At 44.0% G+C, this 23,180-nt stretch overlaps 1 protein-coding gene across 1 annotated transcript in view; it reads right to left on the bottom strand.

The window, feature by feature from the left end:
* Positions 1-1,564: 1,564 nt before the first annotated feature.
* LOC121571120 (neurexin-2) overlaps positions 1,565-23,180 on the bottom strand; it is a 712,543-nt gene continuing 690,927 nt past the window's right edge. Inside the window, 2 exon segments of the mRNA XM_041882424.2 lie at positions 1,565-4,881; positions 15,499-15,577. Of these exon segments, the coding sequence (XP_041738358.2) occupies positions 4,019-4,881; positions 15,499-15,577 (942 nt within the window). The 3' untranslated portion in view covers positions 1,565-4,018.

Below are 23,180 nucleotides of genomic sequence, written 5' to 3'. Positions count from 1 at the left end.
CCAAAGCAGCAGCTACTCTTCCTGGTAGTCTGCTGCAATAGCCCATCCGTGACAAGGATTGACGAGTTCTGCGTTAGGCGATGCCGTTCTGCACACCACTGTTGTACTGCGCCGTTATTTGTCTGTTTGAGGCCTGTTAGCTTGCATGATTCTTGCCATTCTCCTTCGACCTCTCTCATCAACAAGCTATTTTCCCCCACAGGACAGCCGCTGACTGGATGTTTTTTGTCTGTCGCACCATTCTCGTGAAACCCTAGACAATGTCCTGCGTGAAAAGACCAAATACGGGATCCGGCATGCCTGGCACCGACGATCATACCACGCCCAAAACTCGCTTAGTAACAGGATGCCCGTCTGCCTGCTTTATATAGCAAGCCACGGCCACGTGACTCACTGTCTGTAGGAACGATACATTTTTGTGAACGGGGTGCTGTACCTAATAAACTTGCCGGTGAGTGTATAGTGTTTCAGCTGGTATATACAGTGACCTATGTGTGTAGGTAAGGATACAATGCAGCACGCTTATCACCTCTTCCACTCATCACCTACGCATCCTGGAAGGCAGACAGGATTATGTTGTGATGTCGGTTGTGATGTCTCTGCATGTGTATTAATGACTTCACAATGACTCCTGACAGGTGTACGGGACTAACATTATACGGGAGTAGTACCTATAATTAGTACCTATAATGCAGCATCTATAACACTTCTGTAAGTTGAAGTAGGAGCTACTTAGTGTTCTTGAGCCACTCCTTTGTTGCCTTGGCCGTGTGTTTTGGGTCATTGTCATGCTGGAATACCCATCCACGACCCATTTTCAATGCCCTGGCTGAGGAAAGGAGGTTCTCACCCAAGATTTGACAGGACATGGCCCCGTCCATCGTCCCTGTGATGCGGTGAAGTTGTCCTGTCCCCTTAGCAGAAAAACACCCCCAAAGCATAATGTTTCCACCTCCATGTTTGACGGTGGGGATGGTGTTCTTGGGGTCATAGGCAGCATTCCTCCTCCTCCAAACACGGCGAGTTGAGTTGATGCCAAAGAGCTCGAGTTTGGTTTTATCTGACCACAACACTTTCACCCAGTTCTCCTCTGAATCATTCAGATGTTCAATGGCAAACTTCAGACGGGCCTCTATCTTATGCAGGTAACAAGCTGAGATTAGGAGCACTCCCTTTAAGAGGGTGCTCCTAATCTCAGCTCGTTACCTGTATAAAAGACACCTGGGAGCCAGAAATCTTTCTGATTGAGAGGGGGTCAAATACTTATTTCCCTCATTAAAATGCAAATCAATTTATAACATTTTTGTTTCTGGATTTTTGTTGTTGTTATTCTGTCTCTCACTGTTCAAATAAACCTACCATTAAAATTATAGACTGATCATTTCTTTGTCAGTGGGCAAACGTACAAAATCAGCAGGGGATCAAATAAATTTTTCCCTCACTGTATGTACGTGTTAAAGAAGGAGTGTTGAAATAAGTGTTGTGTTAACACCTTCCAACCTGAAAAACAACATCTGGAATATATTTGACTGATTGAGATCAACAGACCACGCAACAAGATATATAAGAAGTATATAACCAAGTGTATTCCCCACATATTTAGAGTCATCTCACTGGAACACTTTACAATAACATTTAGAAAGAACAGGAAGATACTGGGAGGAGGATGGATTGGAATGTAAACTGAACAAACTGGATGAGGAAGAAGGATGGGTGGGATGGAGCCAGTCTCCAGACTCTAGCAGTTATAGAGATATATATATATAAAACAATAGAAAATACAAGATGGATAAGAACCCTGTTCGGTCTTCAGTTAAATGGTAACATACAATCTGCCATTGTGAGTAAAGGGGGATGAAGGATAGGGGGATGTATGTGGGACAAGAACAGATTGAGATGGCAGCAGGAGGGATGGAGAATATATTTTCTCTGTACTGACAATGAGAAAACACGGTTTTATGTTTGTAAACCCAAATCATATTTGCTCAATTACCAATTAAATATAAATTTCCAATTTCCCGGAATTGATTATCTTTGTCATAATGTTTTCTCTAAACAGGAATGGTAATAGGGAAAACACATATTTTCTTAGTAATGGGATGAGAGATTCAAATATTTAGACATTTCACAAACTTTTTTTGAAGGTTTTTCTTTTCTTTTCATTGTACAGTTTTCTTTTTTAATAGAGTTGAGAAAATTGGAATACTAGAGTTCTTGTACATCTGCAAGGGAACTGCTTGTTCTGTAAATTTTTTTTTTCATTGAATGTTTTTCGCTGGGCTTGCCCTTATTGGCTGTCATCTGTCTTGACCAATGAGAGGCAAGAACGCAGATCCAAGGTAACGTACGCTTTCCCCCCAACACCAGGGGGCGACAGTGGGACTCCCCTGCCAAATGAATTCACAATTTCCATCAAATGTCTCTCATTTTTGAGGGAAAGAAACCAAAAAACTAAACAAAAACAGCAAACCAAAAAAAGTATTTTAATCTCTACCTGCGTTTCCCACTGTCGTTGAATGTTGGTCATAGTATGTATGATTGGTGGGGGTGGGGGGGAAATTGGTCTCACGTCAAAGTATCAATCGTTCATCATATTCGTTATCTATCACCCAGTCCACTGATGCACGCGCATTCGGGTGAATTTCTTCTCTTATGACACGCTCTCAGTTAGGTCCATAGGTTTTTTTTCTCTGAAACGTCTATACATATATATATTTATTTAGAACAAAGTCAGTTTATCTGCTGGAGGTTGGTTTCTGGTCTTTGTTCGATAGTAACGATGTGAGCTAGTTCCTCCGCATTAGTGGGCTCAGTAGGGTGAAATGCTGTGTGGAGCCCAGAAGAGAACACATGACGGATAGCCTATCTGTTGGAAAACTGAAAGACGACCCAGGGTTTTGTTCTCAGAAGTTGGTTTGGCGGCTAAAACGTAATAAGTAGCATCCGTTGGTTGGTTGGAGTTTTTGTTGTTCTCACACATGGTTCGCTAGTTAAACGTTATCAAACAGCATTATCATTTTTTTTTTTTCTCCACAGAAATAGGCATCTCTTTTTTGTAAATTAATACTACATGCTTGAAACACAGCAGAATAATGTCGCATCAGCTCCTCAGGACCACAGACAGGGAGAGAAAGAGAGCGCACAAGTGAAAGAGAAGCGGAGTGGGAGAGAAAGAGAAAGACTTTACAAGAGGAGTGAGGTGATGTTTGAATTCTTGGATGAGGGAAGGAGGCAGATTTGACACCTAGTTTCTGTATGTTGGCAGTAATTTGGTGTTATCATACTTGGCTAGCAGTGAGGTTTCAACTTCCAATACAAACCCATCTATTTAGATAGAATCAACACATTTACGATTTAATCCGTTAGCTTTTTTGGCTGTTTAGACCCGCTACTTAGCATCTGATACCAAACAATAGGCCTCTGCTCTAACACTGATGGTGGTTCTTTCTTCTCTGTGTCTCTGTAGCACCATGCTTAACTCTGATTGTACCCTTTAAAACGCTGCTGGATTAGCTGGCTCCATTGTGGCATGAGCTCTGGGTCTGGCAGTTGGCCCAAAATATGTTGCTTTGAGCGAGGTTTGGCAGCCATTCGTTGTAGCCAAGACTTTGTCGCTCTGTGTTTTCAAAAAAAAGGTTATACGGCTATGTGAGAAAGAATATTACTGTAATGAAGAATATCACACGTGTTTTTAATAACTGTGGAAAAAATAGGACTATGTGTAGATCTAATTAAATATGTTTCTGTGCCAATCCCATCTTTTCTCTCTCTGCTTTAGGCTCTAAATGGGATGAGAAGGAAAGCTAGGAGGTCATTTTGTCAGCAAGGTAACCACTATACTAAACAAAAGAAAACTCTGCCAACAAATATTTTACTCATTACTCTACAGTTGTCAGTTTATCTAGTGCCTTACCCTCTCCTACCTCTCCTACCTATACCTTCAACCCTTCCCTCTCTCCTCCTCTCCATCCCTCCTCCTCTCTGTGCGTCTCCTTTCGTCCTCTGTTTCTGGCTGGTCTCAGACGTAGTACTCCTTGTCTTTGTTCTTCTTGTTCTTGGTGGTTGTCTTGGCTGTGCCCGGCTGCTTCTCCTTCACCAAGGTGCCGTTGCTCTGCGTGGCCGAGTTACTGATGTAGTTACGGCTCTGGTCCACCTGGTAGGAGCCCTCGTCACGGTTACGGTACTTGTACATGGCATAGAGTAGGATGAGGATGCAGAGGGCAGCGGCCGCCACGATGCCCACCACCATGCCAGTGGTGCTGCTGGACTCCCTGATCACCTCTACCGCGCCGGGAGGCCCTCCTCTCTCCGGGGACGTGGGGTCTTGGGTGGGCACATGGGGGAAATTGGGAGGGTAGGTTACGCCCGGGACGTGGCGGTGGCGGTCAGGGTCGGAAGAGGGGTGGGCGGGCGGCAGCAGCACTTGATCCCGGGTGTTCATCTTGCCGGCGGGAATGTTGCTGCTGCTGCCGCCCGGCTTGTTGAGCCTGGGACCTAGCTGGTCGGGGTTGGCCGTGGGGGTGGACGACAGGGGGGGGCGGTGGGAGAAGTGTCGGTCGCGGGGGTTCTGGACACTGCCCTCGTTGGGGGGAGGGGGGAGGACCGTCCTATCGGTGACGAGGGGGGAGTTTTTGTAATAGTCCTCGTCGTCCGACTCAGTCATCTCGCCTGAGCCGTAGGCGGACACCTCGATGGGCCCCGCCTCCTCGCAGTCCTCCTGATCCAGTGGGCAGGGGGGGCGACCGTTGGGCAGGGGGAGGGACTCTTTGGTGGTTTCGAGGAAGGGGCGATAGGTGGGGGGCGGGGGGATTACGGGGTAGCGGGTGGCATAGGGGGGGTCTAGTGAGTCCACAGTTATTATGGGCAACACTAATTCACCTCCTAGGACAAGAAAGAGACAACGGAGGGAAGAAAGCGTTAGTGAGAAACTGAGTGCACCCCCTCCGGACAAAAAAAGAAAAGCAACAACAGTTGAAATGAAAACACCAACACCATTATTAGAACAGCACTAAAACTTAACATGAGGTTAGTTCTAAAGCTAGTTTAGTTAGTCTTTAGTCTTCTATTTAAAGAGTTAAGTTGACTAAACAGATGTACAATATATGGTATAAAGATAATAATAAATATTCTGATATTCCTTATGATATCTCCCTGACGCTAGACTGGACATGACTACACAGATATGTTACTTTACATGTTTAAAAGACTAAACAACAGATCAACATCTACTAGATACAAGCTATCCTTCTCTGTCTGCCTGTCTATGCTGTTCTATTTCTATGCTAACTCTCAGTTTTTCTTTGGGTTAAATAAGATAGCAAACCACGGAGTTCAGGTCACTTACATCAACAAATTGGCCGCATGATTTTTGCATGAAAAAAAAAATTACAAAAAGAAAGCTGTGTAAGATTGTTCTCGGATAGTGATAAACAACTTTCCCCCCACTTCTTTTTATTTTATTTTCTTTTTCGTGTGAAAAATAAAATAATTGTCTTAATAATTCATTGTGTTTTTCAGTTTTCATAAAGAATGGTTCAAATCCCATTCCGCCTGGGGGCATGGTGATTTCTACAGCTAAATTCTTAGCTGTAATCTGTATTCAAACCCTAAACACCAGCTAGGGGAAACTGATTCCCCTAGTTTCTACCCTAAAACACAGTCTACAGATGTTGTCCCAACACCCATCTCCTCCCACTAGATATGCTAAAACATGGGACATAAAAAAATCCTGTTCTCAATTATCACCCAACACAGTTAACAACAATTTCTCAGATCTTTCTGTCTTAGCCGGATCTCTATGCCTTCATATTCGGTCTTAGAGGGGAATTGAATGATTTTGTGAACTACTTTTTTGTCCTTTGTAATATATTCACACCCACAGTTAATAAAACATTTTAGGGTGTTACACATCAGTACATTGCTTTGTAGTTAAGTCAGGACAAAATCATTGAGTCAAACACAGGAGCACCAATTGGAGATGTTAAACATAATAGGAAAGTGTTAGCAGTACAAAGAACAACGTAAATAACAAATTACATTCCCTCTTCAAAAAACGATCTGCTACCCTCTGCCACATCCCGTAATCGTGTCAGGGTCACAATCACAGAAACAATTAGCAAAAATGTTAGGGGCAATTTAAAAGGTTATGACATTTATTTTTATGGACAATGATAACGTAAGCCACAGAAATGTCCATAACATTAATCATACATAGTCTTAACGTTGGCCCTTTCTTGAGTTGATGAGGTAAATTAATGCATCTAAACGGAATAGAGATCGGATGAAGCGAGTGAGTGTGGAGGGGGGAATCTAGAAACGTGTATCAAGGGTATTTTGGGGTGTATTTGTCACCCCCAGGCCAACATATCCCACCAGTGCTCAAGCCCCCCAAGCCACATTTTTCCTGACAACCCCACAATTAGTAGGACAAGGGACTTTCAGAAGGGTTATAGTGCAACTCTTACACAAAACCTTTCAAAAGATTATCAACAATAATACACAGCGCACAAAAACAGGCCTTGAAAGGGAGTAAAAACATGAATGCTGAGAAAGAGAAAAGTTAGTCAGTATTCAACCTTATAGGATCCAGCCCATTCCCAACTCATACAACTCCTGCTGCACAGATAAATGGCCACTGTGTTACCCTGGCAACATAAGGGCGCCTGCTTTTATGTGTGTGTATCTCTGTGTCTGAAGGTTAAGATACACCTTGAAGAAAGTGGTGGCATATTTGAGGAACAGAGAAAAATTCACAGAGAAAATGAATTAACCATTAGCCCAAATAAGATAGCACTATAGATTATTAGAGGACTTGTCATACATATTCTGTAAACTCGTCAGATTCTAAGTAATCTTTCAAATGTTTCCTACTCTCCCATCTTCTGGACGCTAGAGATAGTTAGCTTCTTGTCTGTGGCTGGATAAGATGAAGGTGCAGCTATACTGTATCTATAAAAGTATGTGGACAACCCTTCAAATTAGTGGATTCAGCTAGTTCAGCCACACCCGTTGTTGACAGGTGTATAAAATCGAGCACACAGCCATGCAATCTCTATAGACAAACATTGGCAGTTACTGAAGAGCTCGGTGACTTTCAACGTGGCACCGTCATAGGATGCCACCTTTCCAACAAGTCAGTTCGTCAATTTTCTGCCCTGCTAGAGCTGCCCCGGTCACCTGTAAGTGCTGTTATTGTGAAGTGGAAACGTCTAGGAGCAACAACGGCTCAGCTGTGAAGTTGTAGGCCACACAAGCTCACAGAAGGACAGCCGAGTGGTGAAGCGCGTAGTGTGTAAAAATCGTCTGTCCTCGGTTGCAACACTCACTACCGAGTTCCAAACTGCCTCTGGAAGCAATGTCAGCACAATAACTGTTTGTCGGGAGCTTCATGAAATGGGTTTCCATGGCCGAGCAGCCGCACACAAGCCTAAGATCACCATGCGCAATGCCAAGCGTCGGCTGGAGTGGTGTAAAGCTCACCGCCATTGGACTCTGGAGCAGTGGAAACGCGTTCTCTGGAGTGATGAATCACGCTTCACCATCTGGCAGTCCGACGGACGAATCTGGTGGATGCCAGAAGAACGCTACCTGCCCGAACGCATATTGCCAAATGTAAAGTTTGGTGGAGGAGGAATAATGGTCTGGGGCTGTTTTTCATGGTTCGGGCTAGGCCCCTTAGTTCCAGTGAAGGGAAATCTTAACGCTTCAGCATACAATGCCATTCTAGACCATTCTGTGCTTCCAACTTTGTGGCAACAGTTTGGGGAAGGCCCTTTCCTGTTTCAGCATGACAATTCTCCCGTGCACAAAGCGAGATCCATACAGAAACGGTTTGTCGAGATCGGTGTGGAAGAACTTGACTGGCCTACACAGAGCCCTGACCGCAACCCTATCGAACACCTTTGGGATGAATTGGAACGCCGACTGCAAGCCAGGCCTAATCGCCCAACATCATTGCCAAACCTCACTAATGCTCTTGTGGCTGAATGGAAGCAAGTCCCCGCAGCAATGTTCCAACATCTAGTGGAAAGCCTTCGCAGAAGAGTTGATGCTGTTATAGCAGCAAAGGGGGGGACCAACTCCATATTAATGCCCATGATTTTGGAATGAGATGTTTGACGAGCAGGTGTCCACATACTTTTGGTCATGTAGTGTATCTTTACCTCGCCATCCGTCTGTCTGTATGCTGACTACCCCTCAATGTGTTCCGCTCCTGCGTGGCCCAGTTATAGGTGTCTGAGTGTTGTGAGAAAACCTAGAGCAGTTATGCATCTGGTGGAGCTGCTCAATGTGTCTACAGAAAATAGTTGGGAAAAAGTGTAACTTGGTTAAAGTAATCGCTAAAGATGCTTTGTGCACCTGCTTCTAAGTAGTTGTGATCATAATGTGAATCCAAGACTCTCTTAGAATGTACAGTCATGTATTACTGTTCACATTCTTCTCAAATATGTTGTAGGCCTTTGGTACTAATTATCATAAATGAGTATGCAAAATAATTTTGAGAGGACCACCCCTGCAAATGATACCACCACTCTCTACTGGCCACAGAATTCACAGCTTTAGCGTGACTGCTATAAGCTTTGTCCTTGGTGCCATGCCATGATAGGAAAAGTTACTGTTAACCACAGGATGGAGAAGATGATGGGTTCTCAACACTCAAACACAGAGCACACAGACATGTACATGTATAGCTGCACTTGACTCGCTCATCTCTTCACTGAGTGTGTCTTTGTCTGGACACAGTCCTATCAATACCTCTGGTATACCTCCCCTTCCCATGACTGTGCCCTTTAACGGCATATGCAGCTTCTGATTGGTCAGTTAACACCCATAGGTTGGCCACACAGCCATGCCATTGGCTGTATGATGAATCAGCTGGTGTGAATGGACATGTTCAAACAGGCTTCAAACGCTTCGGTCATCGTCACAATGAGAACTGCCAAGAACCCATAAAGAACCCATAAAGCTGCCCTTGGTTTGGAAGATCGAAAATCCACTTTACTCACTCCATTGTGAAATGATTTGACCTGTTGAGAGAGTCTGAGCTTTTCCACTAGTTATGTTAGCCTGCTCTGGTCCCTTGTCTGTATCAGTCACCCTCTCCACAGCACTAGAGGAAGACTCACTTTTTAAAAACTGAACCAAAACTCAAAAGGGCGTGTGTTTTTTCCCTAATAAGCAAGCAGATCGTTAAAGATGGATACTGACGCAGACGAACAAACACGGGGACTTAGTTATTCTGCCTATCACGGTGGCTCGTCCTGAGCCACTTGAAATATTAACGTTTGAACGACTGACTGTTCAGAGTTTGTACGTTGCATTAAAAAAATTGCTTTTATTATGTTGTGGATGGAATAGAGATTAGAAACCAGTATGTTCTAGTCTCTGTCTAACCGAATGCCTTCTCCATCTCTGCAATGGTCTGCTATATTTGGTAATAATCAATTTCATGAACACTACATCCTTGATTTAGTTAAGACGTTCTTTATCTGGACCTAGTGTGCATTCAATAGCGAAAAGCACACAGTTTCCTTTCACATAGACAGCGAATAATTGAATACACAGTCCACGCTGTTCTACGTCCTGAGGGAGGGTAATGTATTCTGACGTTGATCAATGAATCTACGTTCACCACGTCTGATTGATTACAACGGGTTGCTCCTTTCCGCAGTGCTTTCTGCACAGCACGTCTGGATGGGGTCCATGAATTCTCCCTGGTTTTGGCTTGGTCGGCTGCATACTGTTTCTACCTCAGCGTGACTCAAATTAGAGGGTCCTGAGGCCCCAACAAACTCTGTTTGATCCTGGGCTGAGTGAACGCATGAAATATCAACTTCTTTACCGCCCTTAAATTTGTCTCTCTTTCTCCCTCTTTTCTCTCCTTCTTGTCTTCTTTCTCCCCTCTCTCTCTCTCTCTCTCTCTCTCTCTCTCTCTCTCTCTCTCTCTCTCTCTCTCTCTCTCTCTCTCTCTCTCTCTCTCTCTCTCTCTCTCTCTCTCTCTCTCTCTCTCTCTCTCTCTCTCTCTCTCTCTCTCTCTCTCTCTCTCTCTCTCTCTCTCACTGTCAGTCTTCTCATCTCTTATTAATATTTACTGAAATAATTTTGTTCCTATCACTTTTTTAAAATCCACAATGGTATTTAAGACTAGAAAATGTGTCAGTATATAAAAAAAGGTCAGATGTTTCATTCAAATGAAGTATTTACAGGGCATAGTAAAACCCACAATCTCATTAAGGACAGAAGAAGAAGAAAAAGCTACATTAATCTGGCAAACTACATTTGTTTACACTTTTTCTTTATGTGATTTCTTCAACATGAATTCATTTTTAATATGGCTGCAGTGTTTTTTTCCTGAGGAGAGTGGAGCTGAAGCTGGTTGATATTCTACCTCAGTGAGCGTATTGGATTTGAAGACAGACAATATACTATATATTGATGCACAGAAACTGCCTCAAATATAGTCTATTGACACATGGAAATATATGAATATATAGTATATATTTTTTTATTTTATATTTTTTTGTCATTTAGCAGATGCTCTTATCCAGAGTGACTTACAGGAGCAATTAGGGTTAAGTGCCTTGCTCAAGGGCACATCGACAGATTTTTCACCTAGTCAGCTCAGGGATTAGAACCAGCGACCTTTCGGTTACTGCCACAACGCTCTTAACCACTAAGCTACCTGCCGCCCTAGTATCAACCAGCATAGGTGTGTATGTTCCTCTGTATTCAGACACTGTATAATACATACTTAATAGGAAGTGAAATATATGACTACAATCAATGAGGTCACTTTCCAATTCTCTCTTTTGTCTTGTCCATTCACCCTCTGAATGGCACACATACACAATCCATGTCTCATTTCTCTCAAGGCTTAAAAATCCTCCTTTAACCTGTCTCCTCCCCTTCGTCTACACTGATTGAAGTGGATTTAACAGGTGACATCAATAAGGGATCATAGCTTTCACCTGGATTCACCTGGTCAGTCTGTCATGGAACGAGCAGGCGTTCTTTATGTTTGATTCACTCAGTGTATATCAACATCACCATACAGATATATGCCCACTGTTCTCAATTGATCAGTTTGACCACAGGGGGGCTACAGTGCTCTCTATGGTAAGTTAAAGGGGATGGGTTTTTATATTTGACCAAAAGTTATTTCTGCCTCACCATTTGTTCTTTAAAGCTGCAATATGTAACTTTTTGGGAACCCGACCGAATTCACATAGAACTGTGTGTTATAGATCTGTCATTCTCATTGAAAGCAAGTCAAAGAAGCGCTATATATGTTCTATGTGCACTGTTTCTATGCTTCCCGTTCATAAGTTTCATTTTTGCGTATGACTCGACCTTCACCTCCCGAGCCCTTTGGGGAGTTGCAGCGATGAGACAAGATTGAAAAAGGGGGTAAAAAAAACTATAATGTTGATATCATGGATGGTCAGTCCTTGCATCCATAGCTCTGTCAATTAATCTGAGAGTGGTTACATTTCTCTAGCCCCACAGCTTTTTACCAAAACAGAGGCGGGGTGGGCACTTTGTTGTTTCAACTGCGTATTCTAGCTTCAAAGGGTATTTTTGTGTTTTAAAACTTCTTCCCTCGAAGAAAGTGACTGTTGATGCAGAGAGCTCAAACATTGTAACTCTCTGAAGGCTTTTCAGTGGAGTCCAAAGGGGAAATAAACACACACATACACACGGAAGCACACATGTCAAAACACACATACAAAGTTAAAGAAGGGGAACAAGAACTAGGATGGCGACAGAGAGGGAGAGAGTGAGACTGATCATAAAAGAAAGAAGAGGCCGGAGAGAGAGAGGTAGAGAGAGACAGAGAGAGAGAGAGAGAGAGAGGGAGAGAGAGGTAGAGACAGAGAGAGAGAGAGAGAGAGAGAGAAGAGAGAGAGAGAGAGAGAGAGAGAGAGAGAGAGAGAGGTAGAGAGGTAGAGAAGGGATCCCTCTCTGTGTAACTTGTGAGTTTTCTATCTGCCCTGCCTGCCTCTCCCACCGGGCTAATTAATATTTGGCCTCGTTAGACTTGCTGTAATTACATCATCCAACCGAGCCTGGATTTGGTTTCACTCACTTTTAATGAGCCCCAGACAGAATAGGGAGAATACATAGCAGGGCTCTCTTTAACAAAGCCCTGCTATCTACACCACAGCATCGGCTTTGGAGGACTCATACACAGACAAAGACATGAACACACACACACACAGTCACACACACACACACACACACAAAGAGATACAGCTAGCTCCAGCCTTCTCTCTTTAACCTGCTAACAATCTGTGTCTCTCTCTCTCTCTCTCTCTCTTCCTCTCGCTCTCTCTCTACCTCTCTCACTCTCTCTCTCTCTCTCTCTCTCTCTCTCTCTCTCTCTCTCTCTCTCCCTCTCGCTCGCTCTCTCTCTCTCTACCTCTCTCTCTCTCTCTTCCTCTCGCTCGCTCTCTCGCTCTCTCTCTCTCTCTCTCTCTCTCTCTCTCTCTCTCTCTCTCTCTCTCTCTCTCTCTACCTCTCTCTCTCTCTCTCTCTCTCTCTCTACCTCTCTCTCTCTCCATCCCTCTCTCTCTCCCACCCCCTTCCTCTCGCTCTCCCACACATGTACACTACAGAAAAGTCTAATGAGAGGGGCAAGTGACGGTGCTGTCACAGAGCTCCAGGTCAGTGAGATGGAATGTTTAGTTCCCTGGCCAGACAATGCATAGAGACAAGTCATGAATGTTCCCCTTTAAAGCTGCATTTCTGTGCCATTTCCTGGTTGCAAAAATTATAATAGTTCGCCTAATTTCAGTTTATGTAACTAAACAAGCAAGTATAGTGTAGAGAATGATTGTACCATCTAAACCGCTGTGAAATATATTTTCCATAACCAAAAATATAGTTGTTTCAGCTGTTTGAAGCTGGTGTACAAAACCGAAAGTAAAAGACGCAAAAATGAAACTTCAGAACAGGAAGCATAGAAATAGCAGAGATGGAGAATACATTCGGTTAGACAGAGACTAGAACATAATGGTTTCTAATCTCTATTCCATCCACAACATAATAAAAGCAATTTTTTTTGCAATGTACAAACTCTGAACAGTCAGTCGTTCAACCGTTAATATTTCAAGTGGCTCAGGACGAGCCACCGTGATAGGCAGAATAACTAAGTCCCCGTGTTTGTTCGTCTGCGTCAGTATCCATCTTTAACGATCTGCTTGCTTATTAGGGAAAAAACCCACGCCCTTTTGAGTTTTGGTTCGGTTTTAAAAAGGTGAGTCTTCCTCTAGTGCTGTGGAGAGGGTGACCAATACAGACAAGTGACCACAGCAGGCTAACCTAACTAGTGGAAAAGCTCAGACTCTCTCAAAAGGTCATATCATTTCACAATGGAGTGAGTAAAGTGGATTTTCGATCTTCCAAACCAAGGGCAGCTTTATGGGTTCTCTATGGGTTCTCGACCGAATTCACATAGAACTGTGTGTTGTAGATCTGTCGTTCTCATTTGAAAGCAAGTCTAAGAAGTAGTATATATGTTCTATGTGCACTGTTTCTATGCTTCCCGTTCTTAAGTTTCATTTTTGCATATTTTACTTGCTTTTTTGCGTCCTCCGAAACATGACCCGCCAAACCGCACTTCTTAACCCGGAAGCCAGCCGCACCAATGTGTCGGAGGAAACACTGTCCAACTGACGACCGAGGTCAGCCTGTAGGCGGCCCCCCCCTTCCAAACCCTCCCTTAACCCGGACGGCGCTGGGCCAATTGTGCGCCGCCCTATGGGACTTCCGGTCACGGCCAGTTGTGATATAGCCCGGGATCGAACCCAGGTCTGTAGTGACGCCTCTAGCACTGCGATGCAGTGCCTTAGACCGCTGCGCCACTCGGGAGGCCCCAAAACGATAGTGTGTGGTACTCCTCTGTCTTCTGGGCAGCAGGCAGCCACCGAAAAACATTTATCATTCTGATAACAAGGTAATTAAACCTCTATTTTGGCTTCCACCACCTACGGTGAAACCGCACAGAGAATTGATGTAGTGTCAAGTATTTCGTCTTGGTTTAGATCAGTATTACCTAGTAAACACAGTAATTTCCACCCACTTAAGGTGTAATAAGATTTTCATGTGGTTTTTAAAACGCCTTAACCTGCTGACCACACCGCTCGCGTCGTGTGCACGAGCGTTGCAAAAATAAATGTACACATACATGTTATTCAATCATTGCACCTAACTGCTCGCGCGCGTCAACAAGCGTCTGCATAGCCAGACGCTAAAATAGACACTTGGCGCGCAAGTCCCACATCTCCCATCTCCTCATTGGTTTTTAGGAGCATATACCCATGTGGGTGATTGAAAGATGAACTGAGGTCCACACTCCAGTCCAGTTTGTGGTGGTAATGCACCTTTAAGTTGGATGCCAACCGCAATATAAAGTCCAAAGAAGAAGAAGAAGTCTGAAGGAGGAGAGATTACTAGAAACGAACTCGGTTTACCCTTTTATCTGTGGCTTAATTGTCGGAGTAGAGGACCTTGTGAATTTCAGGTAAAATAACAACCCAATGTTTATATCCCAGGACAAATAAAACAGCAAGCTAGCTAGCTAAATTGCCATAAATGTTTAATGCTTTTCGACCTGTCCCCAAATTAATATAGTTGGTTTAGAGTTCGTTTTGATATTTCAACCTGCGTGTCCTGATCGCGTCTGGTGTGGGTGGACAAAATCAACATGCGTGCGAGAGGTCTGGTCAGCATGTTAACATCTATTGAATAAAAATTGTCAAACGTAATGTAATCTTTGCTGAGTTCTATTCCACATCAAATGAAAACATGAAAGGTAAAAAAACGGAATGTTAACTAAATATTTTATTAAGGTTATTTATAGACCTCCTAGGTTGCTGTAGGGTAAGCGTTTGATTTGAGCCTTCACCGGAGAACACAGAAACATGCCCAGTGGAACTTAACTCTGGCAGTCTTAGCATTATGATGCATGTAAGAGTTCTTGTAATTTCCCAAGCAACCGGACAGCGCACTATGTCCTGAAACCACGGTAAAATCTATCAACATCCTGCCCTTTTCACACCCCCGTCCATCCAGTGTCAGAAGTTCGTTTGACCTTTCTGTTCACGTCGACATCGCTCAGTACCGGGTCCACTCAGCCGCCACTGCGGGGCAGACAGTCAAGAGGAGTTCAATGTTGAACCTGTCCGGCCTCGTTAAGATCGGAGCGGCTGATTGGTGCAACAGCTCGTCTAACACCTGCTGCTACCCAATCTGGATGCTAGGCTACCTGGCAGATCGCTCGGGAGACTTTGGAGCTGTCATTGCGCCGCTTTGAGATCTTAGCCAATGAGAAACCAGGGTGGGTGCACATCTGGCCAATCAGAGCTGCATATGGGAGGTCATGGGGTCACAGTAGTAGAACAAAGTGGGTTAGGGGAGCTAGCTGTTTCTGTTCTTTTGGGTCTCTGCTGGGCTGCTGGACCCCCTGTAGTGGACACAGAACCCCCAGAGTGGACTCACCATTTCCAGGCTCACACTCCTCCAAGTCCTCGTCATCGCTGGGACACTCAGCAGACGCTACCAATATGTCATCCGTGTTCTGGAACAGAGAGGGAGGGAGAGAAAGAGAGAGGGGGGAGGTAGAGGGTGTGAGAGTGGGTTCTATTTCTGGGACAGACAGGAGTTTTAGGTAGCCTTAAACATACGTCCCTAGCCGTTATGCAACTAGTCGGACGCCAAAGAACAAGGTAAGCCCACTACAGTGTCACACCTTCAACCTGGTTATCACTGTTTCTGCATTGGCCAACTCCCCCATCATCATAGTCAAGAAGAAACAGAATGGCAACCAAGCTGACACACCTCCATTTTGAGTTCACCACACTCCATATAATACAACCCAGTGATAACACATTGTTGACGTCCATTAAGCCCAGAGCCACTGCGCACTACGTTATCACAGTGGAAGCCAGGCTAATAGCGCCCATAATAAAAAGCCCATTCAGAACTCTGTCGTTCGTGTACTCTCACTCCCACACGCCTGTACTGCCTGGCAGAATACCTTATCTATTCTCCTCAACCCCCAGGCTCAAGTTAATATTCAAGACAAGCTCAGCCTGATGGAATACAGGGGGAGGGATGAGGGCTTTTATCATGAGCAGCACAATTGATTTGAGCACAGTGATTTGTTCACTGTGTCTGTACACAGAGTTCACCTTTATGTATCCATAGCCAAGATGGATTTACTTATTCATTAAATGCAGTGCGTGTGTGTTTGTGTGTGTGTGTGTGTGTGTGTGTGTGTGTGTGTGTGAGAGAGTGCGAGAGTGTGTGTGTGTGTGTGTGTGAGAGAGTGCGAACGAGAGTGTGTGTGTGTGTGTGTGTGTGTGTGAGTGCGTGTGTCCCCACCTGGGCTTAATGAACCCATGGTAAAAATCTGCACACTCTTACATTTCATTTACCATCTCCGAAATGACCAGCGCTACCTTTGATAACAAATATCTAATGATGTTGTAGCCTATAATGGATTTCTAATGTTGTGCTTTCAAAGTATTGGTCTTTTAATGTATATTTGATTTGTATTTTCTCTTTATTAATATAGAACGTCATTAATGAGAGGGGGAGACAGGTGGGTAGATTAATACAGATATGAAGGAGCAGGTGGGGTTTGAACCCATGTCACACATTATTGGCCTTTTTACGTTACATTTTAGGAATGCAGCTTGAAAAAATCAATGAATATCTGAAAATATCCTCATGTTTGACAATGGCCCTACAATAGAATTGGTATTTATTTATTTAGGATGGTCCACTCGGTAACACTTGCCACTGTTTTAGAAGGAGTCCAGTATAGTATTAGATGCTGTATACAGTCGTGGTCAAAAGTTTTGAGAATGTCACAAGTATTGGTCTTCACAAAGTTTGCTGCTTCAGTGTTTTTAGATATTTTTGTCAGATGTTACTATGGTACACTGAAGTATAATTACAAGCATTCCATAAGTGTCAAAGGCTTTTATTGACAATTACATTAAGTTTATGCAAAGAGTCAATATTTGCAGTGTTGACCCTTCTTTTTCAAGACCTCTGCAATCCGCCCTGGCATGCTGTCAATTAACTTCTGGGCCACATCCTGACTGATGGCAGCCCATTCTTGCATAATCAATGCTTGGAGTTTGTCAGAATTTATGGGTTTTTGTTTGTCCACCCGCCTCTTGAGGATTGACCACAAGTTCTCAATGGAATTAAGGTCTGGGGAGTTTCCTGGCCATGGACCCAACATTTCTTATAGCAAGGTGCTCCATCATGCTGGAAAAGGCATTGTTCGTCACCAAACTGTTCTTGGATGGTTGGGAGAAGTTGCTCTCGGTAATGTTGGTACCATTCTTTATTCATGGCTGTGTTCTTAGGCAAAATTGTGAGTGAGCCCACTACCTTGGCTGAGAAGCAACCCCACACATGAATGGTCTCAGGATGCTTTACTGTTGGCATGACACAGGACTGATGGTAGCGCTCACCTTGTCTTCTCCGGACAAGCTTTTTTCTGGATGCCCCAAACAATCGGAAAGGGGCTTCATCAGAGAAAATGACTTTACCCAAGTCCTCAGCAGTCCAATCCCTGTACCTTTTGCAGAATATCAGTCTGTCCCTTATGTTTTTCCTGGAGAGAAGTGGCTTCTTTGCTGCCCTTCTTGACTCCAGGCCATCCTCCAAAGGTCTTCGCCTCACTGTGCGTGCAGATGCACTCACACCTGCCTGCTGCCATTCCTGAGCAAGCTCTGCACTGGTGGTGCCCCGATCTCGCAGCTGAATCAACTTTAGGAGACGGTCCTGGCGCTTGCTGGACTTTCTTGGGTGCCCTGAAGCCTTCTTCACAACAATTGAACCTCTCTCCTTGAAGGTCTTGATGATCCGATAAATGGTTGATTTAGGTGCAATCTTACTAGCAGCAATATCCTTGCCTGTGAAGCCCTTTTTGTGCAAAGCAATGATGACGGCACGTGTTTCCTTGAAGGTAACCATGGTTAACAGAGGAAGAACAATGATTTCAAGCACCACCCTCCCTTTAAAGCTTCCAGTCTGTTATTCTAACTCAATCAGCATGAACAGAGTCCTTTTGTGGCAGGGCTGAAATGCAGTGGAAATGCTTTTTGGGGATTAAGGTCATTTTCATGGCAAAGAGGGACTTTGCAATTAATTGCAATTCATTTGATCACTCTTCATAACATTCTGGAGTATATGCAAATTGCCATCATAAAAACTGAGGCAGCAGACTTTGTGAAAATTAATATTTGTGTCATTCTCAAAACTTTTGATGTTTTGAGAATGACACAAATGTTGATGTTGTCAAGGAGTTGTCTCAATGCCTCCCCCTGGAGTTCGGAATGCAGACATTCACTTCTTTAATCTGTACACCTGGACAACCTGCCCAAGCTGCACTGTTGACGTCTTGCTGCAATACTTTTCATCCAGGTCAGTGTTAACCAAATCTCTTCTCGAGCCAGTTCCATTTATTTAATATATTCCAGTACCAGCACACCTCATTAAACTAGTAACTAATCATCAAGCTTTTGATTAGTTGAATCAAGTGTGCTATATGTAGGACTGGAATATACATGTACCAAGTAAGTGTAATGGCTGGTGGTACTCAGAGTTGGGTAAAGTTGCCCCTAGACGCTGATCTGGGGTCAGTTTAGTATTTCCACCAAAAATGGTTATGGTTAAGATTGGGGGAGGGGAATATTATCCTAGATCTCTACCCAGGGGAAACGTCAGCATAAGAGATGACTCCCCCCATTCTGTGGCATCTAGTCTGCTATCAGGGTAAAACGAAACCATCAAAAGGTACGGTCTTATTAAAAACATCAAAGCATTATTTGTCATGATCAAAGCGTCTCACTCAAGTATTTTTTGCTCTGTCTTTGAGAAATGTGGGTTAGTTCGCCTGTGTCCCGTCCCCCTATCCCGTTTCGATGGTGTTGGTGGCGTACACGTCGAGCAGAAGTGGGCCTTCTGGCTCGTTAGCTTGGGCCCCAGTTGAGGCTGTACAGTATTTATAGAGCAATTGCCAAGTTTGGTCTAGCGCAAAACACATGACATAAGATTGCCTATTAACTGCACAGACGACAGTGTGTGTGTGTGTTGGGGACGCAATGCTAGCTAACTGACTAATGCATGGGCCATGTGAACAGGATTGAGAGGAGCACCCCATCAGATAACTGGCCCAGGAAATGGAACTAAGAAAATCAACAGGATCTGATGGGCGGCCATCTTAGCTGTTGAACGTGGCATATGGTCTCTGGATTTCTTCAGCTGTAAAGGGATGGGCCATTCAGCCATAGTTGTAATGTGTCATTTGTGATTTGGGGGCCTTTCCTTCGTCTTTTCCTCATTGTCTTTCCGCTCCCCCAAAACTGAAATGTTCTGTCTCTTCCTGTCCTCACTTCCCCATTCCTCCATCCCTCTCTCTGTCTCCTCTATCTCCATCTCTCCCTTTGTCTCATCTCTCTCTCCTTGTCCGCCAGTGGGAGAGCAAGGCGAGGTCGCCGGGCCATGAAAAACGACACATCAGCTATTAGTGGAGTAAAAGGAAGATATACCAGGAAAAGCAGGGCGTTGACAGAGCCATCCGTTAGAGTGGTGAAAGCTGGGTTAGCCCAACAAAGCATCCGTACTAATGCACATGGCTGAATTCCACCCATTTGTTTTGGGACAATGGACTAATGAAACAAACACCAAAATATAGTTTTTGGGTGGAGTTTTCCTTTAAGGCTTAGATCATAGAATTTATAATTATGGCACTTGGTTGAGTAACTTGTGCGTTGCTATTCGTAAAATAAAATGTTATTTGGGGTTTCGTGTATGCCTGTGTAGGTACAAGGCAATATAGCAAAGCCGTTAAAATTTTCAAACATCTCTGAGAAATGCGGAGAAATAGCTTATTAGCTCTAAGAACACAGTGAAGGTAGGACCTGGGGTTGTGTTATGACTTTGTGCCGTTCATAAACGTCAGGCAATGAATGTTACGCTCATTAATGATAGAAAGCAGTGGTGGTGGCGAGCCGAACAAACACAAAACACCAGATATCTGCAGGAGCTGACTGTGCCTCCGGGTGCTAGGAAGCCTACAGATATTAAAGCTTGGGTTTCATTGATCTCATGTTTACTAGGCTCTGAGAGTAGCTAAACCGCACACCATCATGTCTCCTGTATAACCACAGCAAAAAGGTAATCAGATATAACATAGGCTGTATCCCAAATTACACCTTATCTCCTATATAGTGCACTACTATTGACCAGGGCCGATAGGGAATAAGCTACCATTTGGTGTAATATAACTCTACAGAAGTCCCTAAACTCCATTCCTAACAGTAGAGCCAGTTGCGTCATACTGTACATCTTGACTTTGGAAGGACAGACTATCTGCATTGATAACTGTGCAGAACCACAACTATTGAATCATACATGACCTTGGAAGGTTGGCGAAGCTAGCAGCGTTGATCTTTATACTGTCCACAATGTCTGATCTCCTCTCTCCTCGCAACCGATGGAAAGAGTACACGGACAGTCCCCAACTGCTTTGATAACACCATATAGAGATAATTAAGTGCATTTCACCCCATTTATTGAATTGAGTCAAACTGAAGTCAAAGGATTGTGGCTCTGCCTATGCAGCGCGATCAGGGATGGACCACGATGGTCCAATAGCTAACATTGAATTAGATGGGACTTGATTGGTGTTTTCAGTGTGTCTACCCCTACACACCCTCTCAACCCCCTGGCACACTCAGTCTCTCTCAAGCAGCCTCTCGCAGCCTCTCTCTCTCTCTGTCTCTCTCTCTGAGAACCTTTTAGTTCCACACAGTAATTAGCACTGTTGTTATCAGCTCAGGAGAGAGAGAGCGAGAGAGAGAGCGAGAGAGAGAGAGAGAGAGAGAGAGAGAGAGAGAGAGAGAGAGAGAGAGAGAGAGAGAGAGAGAGAGAGAGAGAGAGAGAGAGAGAGAGAGAGAGAGAGAGAGAGAGAGAGAGAGAGAGAGAGAGAGAGAGAGAGAGAGAGAGAGAGAGAGAGAGAGAATTTGCACATAATATTACATCTGAAATGTCTTTATTCTTTTGGAACTTTTGTGAGTGTAGTGTTTACTGTCAATTTTATTGTTTATTTCACTTTAGTTTATTATCTACTTCACTTGCTTTGACAATGTTAACATATGTTTCCCATGCCAATAAAGCCCTTAAATTGAAATTGAATTGAGAGAGAGAGAGAGAGAGAGAGAGAGAGAGAGAGAGAGAGAGAGAGAGAGAGAGAGAGGAGAGAGAGAGGGGGAGAGAGAGAGAGAGAGAGAGAGAAGAGAGAGAGGAGAGAGAGAGAGAGAGAGAGAGAGAGAGAGAGAGAGAGAGAGAGAGAGAGAGAGAGAGAGAGAGAGAGAGAGAGAGAACGCTTAATCACGGTAGTCAAAGGCAGGCTGGCATGCTGAGAGCTTTGTGTGACTGATCTTAGGTAAGCTTGAGGACAACAGGGTTGGGTAGGTTACCGTTACTCCCCAACCCTGGAGGACAAGGAGGCTGATAATGACCCACTTGTTGGAGACAAACCCAATGTTAATTGGAACTTTTGTATATTTGCAATGCAACACCAGGCAAGTTTGTTGAAATGTTATAAACGGCCACAGCTTGCGTAAGAACTGAGCCTTACCTAATCCACCCTTACATCATTTGGTATTCTGCAACACTTAAAACATGGAACCAAGTAAACAAACAGATATACAAAAAAACATCCATCCAGACCTGCTTTAGTTATTCATTTTCTTTCAAATTATGATTATGATACATGTAAGAGTTCTTGGCAGTTGACTTTGAGTGTTTGAGACTGCCTGGAATGGCAGATGTCCGGGGTTTGCACTTTAGGGACTATTCCATTTGTTCAGATGTGTCAGGCTAGCTCAATCAATATAGCTAAACTATTTGGGAAAAAACATTTGAACTATTAACCAACAGCTTGTCCTCCACTAAACCATTTCTCTCTGGGCGCCTGGAGCCTAATACTATTCTAATGCTATGACACCACACTGCTGCTGCATAGCTGCATTTACATTACACTACATTACATTATAATGCATGTGGCTTGCGGGCTAATTAATAGATGGTAGGGGCCGTGAAATGGGGGCAAGCGCTTTCCTCTCCTGGAGGACATGGGGACTGTTATTACAGCTTATTATGGACTGCGTGGGGACTCGGAGGCATGGCGATGACATGGGGACTGTTATTACAGCTTATTATGGACTGCGTGGGGACTCGGAGGCATGGCGATGACATGGGGACTGTTATTACAGCTTATTATGGACTGCGTGGGGACTCGGAGGCATGGCGATGACATGGGGACTGTTATTACAGCTTATTATGGACTGCGTGGGGTGTGGATGGGTGTGATTGGTAGGTCTGGATGGGTGTGATTGGTAGGTCTGCATGGGTGTGATTTGTAGGTCTGGATGGGTGTGATTGGTAGGTCTGGATGGGTGTGATTGGTAGGGCTGGATGGGTGTGATTCATATGGTCCGGTTGGACATACTCGGGTGAGGTTGTGTCTCTCTCTGGCGGGAGGTAAGCTTGTCGACTAAAGCTTAAACCATGTATTTAGATTGTAGGTAGGTAGGTATTGTAGTTAGGTATTGTAGGTAGTTTATCTAGGTAGTTATTGTAGGTTATTGTAGGTAATTATTGTAGGTAAGTATTGTATTCAACTGAGCCCGGTGAAGCACGAGGCTAGCTAACTCACTACCTGGACCAATAAAGCTAGCTAGCTAGTGGGTAGCTACTGGTAACTATTAGCAACTGTGGATAGTTGTTTCCAATGTTATTTCACGCTTAAGAGTACCTGTGATTATGCCAGCTAGCTACCTACCATTCAGCTGTTTTTCTAACCTCATTATCTGAAGCGTTAACGTTAGGTAGTTAGTAGCTACTGTACTCGGAATGTAGCTACCTGGATAGCTAATTAAACAATAGCTGGAACAACCTAGCTTTAATAATTGGAGACGCATTCTCTCCATTGGGACAGACGCGAACTGGCTGAATCGATTCAGTGGCTAGCTTTGCACTTAACTGGCTAACAGTAGCTACTAAGGGTAAGTTATAACCTACATTTATTTTTGTTTTGTTTTTACCTACTGGTAACCAGAGTCGTTCAAGGGAATTCGGGACATGGGTGACTA

The sequence above is a fragment of the Coregonus clupeaformis genome, chromosome 8 (genome assembly GCF_020615455.1).
Source record: "Coregonus clupeaformis isolate EN_2021a chromosome 8, ASM2061545v1, whole genome shotgun sequence".
Taxonomy (NCBI): domain Eukaryota; kingdom Metazoa; phylum Chordata; class Actinopteri; order Salmoniformes; family Salmonidae; genus Coregonus; species Coregonus clupeaformis.
Note: the sequence above shows the minus strand (reverse complement) of the source record. Positions and strands in the feature narration are given on the sequence as shown.